Source organism: Rutidosis leptorrhynchoides, chromosome 10 (genome assembly GCF_046630445.1).
Source record: "Rutidosis leptorrhynchoides isolate AG116_Rl617_1_P2 chromosome 10, CSIRO_AGI_Rlap_v1, whole genome shotgun sequence".
Classification (NCBI taxonomy): Eukaryota; Viridiplantae; Streptophyta; class Magnoliopsida; order Asterales; family Asteraceae; genus Rutidosis; species Rutidosis leptorrhynchoides.
Window position 1 is genome coordinate 312,911,135 of NC_092342.1, and position 5,594 is coordinate 312,916,728.

At 35.4% G+C, this 5,594-nt stretch overlaps 1 protein-coding gene across 1 annotated transcript; it reads left to right on the plus strand.

Annotated features, from left to right (window-relative positions):
• Positions 1–1,183: 1,183 nt before the first annotated feature.
• On the plus strand, positions 1,184–5,025 carry LOC139871927 (uncharacterized). The gene is made up of 10 exons (XM_071859679.1): positions 1,184–1,360; positions 1,474–1,597; positions 1,779–1,874; positions 1,967–2,068; positions 2,166–2,396; positions 2,559–2,622; positions 2,709–2,848; positions 3,815–4,126; positions 4,468–4,630; positions 4,716–5,025. The coding sequence occupies exons 1-10, from the start codon at positions 1,338–1,340 to the stop codon at positions 5,012–5,014; spliced, it is 1,554 nt and encodes a 517-aa protein (XP_071715780.1). The 5' UTR covers positions 1,184–1,337; the 3' UTR covers positions 5,015–5,025.
• Positions 5,026–5,594: the final 569 nt, after the last annotated feature.

The window sequence follows — 5,594 nt, forward strand, 5'->3', positions numbered from 1 at the left end:
AATAGTAACCGTACCTTTCTCGATATCTCCATATCGACGACGCCACCATAACGCTGCGGTATCCTTCAGGTAACGGGTTGCCGTCTTGATCTTCATTGCATCATCCACTATGTTGACTCCCTCCAAGTATTGTTCCATCTCCCATATAAAATCATCAACCGCTCGGGCTTCCCGCTTCCCCATGAACGGTGACGGCTTGGGAACGTCCACCTTCGGATCATTGCATCCAGTGTTGCTACCCCCACTAGCCATGAATCTCAAACAAGAGTTCATGTTGGTTTGTAAATCCACGAGGCGTTGGTGAATAGTGGAGACCTCCCCCTCCATTTCGCCTCGCAACTTCGTAATCTCACCCATGAGCATACCCCTTAAGTCATGGATCTCACGTCGCATGTCAACGTCTAGCACGTTGATTGCACTCTTGCAATCATCTTTCAATTCGTCAAAGTCCCCGTCCAAACCATCCAAACGTTGGTGGACGTCTTCGACCTTTGCTTTCACGTCGTCCATGGATGTCTCTACATCCATGATCCTCTTGTCCAAGTTTGCGACAAAGTCTTTGGACATACCTCGGTTCTTCTTGGCTCCTTGTCGAGTCTCTACCCGACCACGAGTCTCATCACCCATCACACCACTTGTTGCGCTCACATTCTTCTCGGTCTCGGTTGCCATCTCCTTAAATCGACCTTGCTCTTGATACCAAATGTCACGGACTTATCTCGATAAGCTCACGTGCGGCACTTAGTCTCTACTAAGTCAGCCTTACTCGGACCTTAAATGATTCAAGTAACCAAAAGAGAAAATATTATAGAACAAGTGGAATTGAAGAGAATACTTATATTGCTTGAGAATGCTTTACAAGAGAGAATGTTTGAGATTTGAGGTGTGGTGTGCCAAATGAGACCACCCCTATTTATACTACTTCTAACACAAAATGGATGGCTAAGATTAATCTAAATCAATGGTTAGGATCTAAGTACTAGAAACTTCAAGTATATACATGGAGATAGATATTTCCATGAATATTCCATACCATTCCATGAAAGAACTCATGGGAAAGTTCTAGGGAGCTTCCATGATGTTCTTGGGCCTTCCATGAAGTTCTTGGGTTAAAATCCTTAATTGGGTCATAATCTTAGTGGGTTGGGCCACAAACTTATTGGGTTGTGACATTTCGCTAGCCTATCACCTCCTTGTTTCTCGGATGTAGGGGATCACACCGGATCATAATTTGAAGTCAATTAAAAAATGCTTATATCAATACCCCCTCGAATTTAGGGCTTTTTGGTTTTCATACACATTCTGCTGATTTTAATCCGGGTTGATTGTTTCCATCAATGAATTCTACTGCAATTGCAAAGTACACAGTACACCTTTTCTTTTCAGCTATCAATTGTGTATATCTTGTTATATACCGTGTGAACTTTGCATATGAAATTTGATGTATATCTGTGTATTTTGATTTGGTTATAGGAAGGGAGTGTTTACGGGGAGTAGTAGTTCACCGTGTATGGACCCTGATGTGATTGAAATTGATCCACCATCGGCTGATGAGATTTCGAAATTCAAATCAAAGTCTAACAATAAACGAAAACAGGTATTTAATCAATGCATGCTATGGTTTATTTATTGTTTGTTTTTTTTTTTTTTTTGGTTTTTTGTTTCCTGGGAGAGTGTTTCTGCATATTTAATGATTTGTCACTGATTAATTCTGTAGCACTTGTGTTGTATATGTTATCAACCCATTGATCATTTAATATGTGGCATAATGTTCGCAGAATGCCTCTTATGAAATAATTGATGTTGACATGGATGAAGACTGTAGTGATGTAGTTTTTATTGATGCAAGGGTTGAGTGTAATTCAAAGAGGAAGGTATACATTTCTCCATTTCTTGCTCCATGTTTTAATGTCTTACCTAATTTTGTTATCGGAGGAGCGTACTCATAGACATTTTTTGTTTCTAGCGTTCTACGGGCATCTCCTTGGGTCCTAGTAGTGCATCACAATCTAATTCAAGGACCACGGTCAACTCTGCATCAACAGTCAAGTCAAATAAAAAGGGGAAGGTATATACTTTTTCCAGATTTATATACATATAGATATATATTGATAGATGTATGAATGTATGTATGTATGTATAAATCAACATCTTCTCTCATATAGGAGGTTCCAGTGGAGTTTGGTCACACTCTAAAGATTTCTACCCCAGGATCAAATAACTTATTTGATCTAAGCCCAAACTCAACGGGTTCAAGTATAGCGGGAAGTTCTTCTGGCATGGGTAAGCCTGATAATGATGATGTTTTGAAAAGGTACGAGTGTTTTAAGAAGTTTGATACTGTCGTGGACTACTCTGATCATTCATATTCGAAAGAAAACTCAGAAATGAAGCAGGTAAGTTTGCATTACCATAAATATATATATATATATATATATATATATATATATATATATATATATATATATATATATATATATATATATATATATTGTTAACGGGTCATTCTATAATGTTCATTTCCATTATTTCATACACATACTTTTCGCATGTTTCAGCCACCAAAAAAATGGGCTAAAAGAATCCAGGAAGAGTGGAGAATTCTTGAGAAAGACTTGCCCGGTATGTCTCACATATTGAACCCTTCATAACACATTTAAAAAAAAAAAAAAAAAAAAAAAACTAATATAATTTCTTTTTTGTTGCAGACACAATATTTGTGAGAGTTTATGAATCGAGGATGGATATCTTAAGAGCTGTAATTATTGGAGCAGATGGGACTCCATATCACGATGGTCTCTTCTTTTTTGACGTGTATTTCCCAAGTGACTACCCATATAGCCCACCTGTATGTCTTCTTATTTTGTTTACTTTTTTTAATTAATGCATATATATATATATATATATATATATATATATATATATATATATATATATATATATATATATATATATATATATATATATTGGTAGGATCAAGAGGGAAGTAACCATTCGGGGGGAAGCAAAAACTTTTTTTTTTTTTTTTTCATTTTTTGAAAAAACTTTGTTCACGAACATTATAGATCAGATGAAAATATGAACATTTAGTAGAGACACTTTGTGATAAATGTTTTTATTTTGGCGGGAAAACGCTCGAAGAAGTAATATATAACAATTATCGTGTTTTTCGAGCGTATTTTGAGGTTTTAGCTATTGGGGTTTAAATATTAGGGTTTAGATATTAGGGTTTATAGGGTTTAGATATTAGGGTTTAGAAATTTAGGGTTTAGGGTTTAGATTTAGGATTTAGATTGAGTTTTTAATACGAACGGTTTAGAGTTTAGGGTTTAGGGTTTAGGGTTTAGGGTTTGGTGTTTTGGGTTTATGGAATAAACCCAAAACAATAAACCCAAAACCCCAAACCCTAAACCCTAAACCCTAAACCCTAAATCCTAAACTCTAAATCGGGCTAAATTTTACTTCACAAAACATGAAAAAAAAACGTTCATATTCTTCACGAACAATATTATCTTGAACGTTATTTTTGTCGATCGTTTTCCCGCCTAAATAATAACATTCATCACGAAGTGTCTCTTCTAAATGTTCATATTTTCGTGTGATCTTGATGCCGGAAAAAAAAATTCAAAAAAAACGAAAAAAAAAAAAAAATTTTGCTTCCCCCACTTCCCCCGATTGGTTACTTCTCCATTGGTCCTGCCCCTATATATATATATATATATATATATATATATATATATATATATATATATATATATATATATATATATATATATATATATATATATAACTTTATGTGATATTTTTATTGCAGCTAGTGAATTATCGCTCCGGTGGTCTTCATATAAATCCAAATCTGTACGAAGATGGCAAAGTTTGCCTTAGCCTTTTGAACACGTGGGATGGCAGAAAGAAGGAGATGTGGCAACCTGGCACTTCGACAATGCTCCAAGTTCTGGTTTCGATACAGGGTTTGATTCTTAACACAAAGCCGTATTTTAACGAACCCGGATTAGAACGTTCGAGAGGCACTCGTACTGGAGAACGAGAGTCCTTGGAATACAATGAGAATACCCTTATAAAATCGCTTAAAACTATGGTGTATACCATGAACAAGCCACCCAAGGTAACTTTAGATTTTTAGAAGTGGGATAATTGGTGGGTCGGGCATGTTGGGCAATGGCATAACACGAGGAAGTTTGATTTTCAATCTCCATTTTTTGAGGGTTGTGTCAGTAATGGTCGCCCCCAAACAATTTATATTTTATATTTAGTCTAAAATTTGTTAATCCACAACAGGTCTTATTGTTTATATGTTTTGATTTGACCTGTGGTGACCTAATCATAAGTAACTTGGATTATAATTGCCACGTCCCACATGATTGCTTTGTTATATGACCTTTGAGGTTTTGAGTTATTTTGGGCTATTTCATGATTGCTATACTTTATGTTTTTGTTAAAATACAGAACTTTGAGGAGTTGGTGGTTAGGCATTTTCGCAATCGTGTTGGTGATATATTAATGGCATGCAAAGCGTACATGGAAGGTGCGCAAGTGGGGTGTCTTGTGAGAGGAGGTGTACAAGATGTTGATGAGGGTGACAATAAATGTTCAGCTAACTTCAAGAAAGGTATCTCGTCATACATAAAGACACTTATAGATGCATTTAAAAAGATTGGAGCTAACGAAGCTGACGAATTCTTAACATTAAGCAGAAAGAAAGTTTCTCGAAAGGCGCCTAAAGGCGCCTAAGCAGTATCAACGCCGCCACCACCACCACCACCAACCATTGTTCATCCTTTTGGTTATTCTCCTTTCCAGTTTAATCCAATATCTACATATAATTATCATTCATGAAAAAGAACAGATGCCAATGTTATTGGATTTTGATAGACTGCAGTTATCTTGTCATTTGGATTGGATGTATATCTCTGAATATGATCAAGAGATGTATATAGATAGGGTTTATAGAGGGTATTCTGACCAGCTTTTTTTTTCTAATGCCAGATTTTGACTTGTTTATTATATATAGCCCCTTTAGAGTTATGCCTTTATTTGTTCACCCTAAATAAATGAATTATGTTTTTTAAAGAGGCAAAATTGACATGTTGAATATTTTAATGGATCATTGTGTAACTTTTGACTTAGAGGTCTAACTTCTAAGCATTAAATGGAGGGCTAACCAGGTGAACCATTTATGTACTGTACTGTTCCGAGGCTTCATTTTTTTGATGAAGCTTAGTGGTTATAAATAAGTTACGGTTTTTTTTGCCAAAAAAAAAAAAAAAAAAAAAAAATTTATGTACTGTACTTTTGCCACTTTTTAAATCCATTATTTATTTACATAAATGCACATTCGAGAGTAGTATTCGATTTTTCATCTTTGTTCCAGGAGAAAACCAACCACAGTCACATTGTAATTTTGGCCAATAGAGTTAGTCAGTTGGTTTTGATGGTTTTTAATGTTTTGATCCGTGGGTTCAACGGTTGAGTTCAGATTTACAGTAGGTAAGTTTGAAGTTTGAGCTTAGAGTCAAAACAAAAGATGAAAAAATAAGTTAATGAAACTTTAGTCGAAAAAGTAGATGATAGTT

Bases quoted from the DNA above. Each gene is read 5' to 3' on its own strand.
- LOC139871927 (XM_071859679.1), top strand. From the start codon at position 1,338: ATGAATTCTACTGCAATTGCAAA. The intron at 1,598-1,778 runs GTATTTAATCAA...TAATGTTCGCAG, and splicing joins CTAACAATAAACGAAAACAG to AATGCCTCTTATGAAATAAT. The intron at 2,623-2,708 runs GTATGTCTCACA...TTTTTGTTGCAG, and splicing joins TCTTGAGAAAGACTTGCCCG to ACACAATATTTGTGAGAGTT.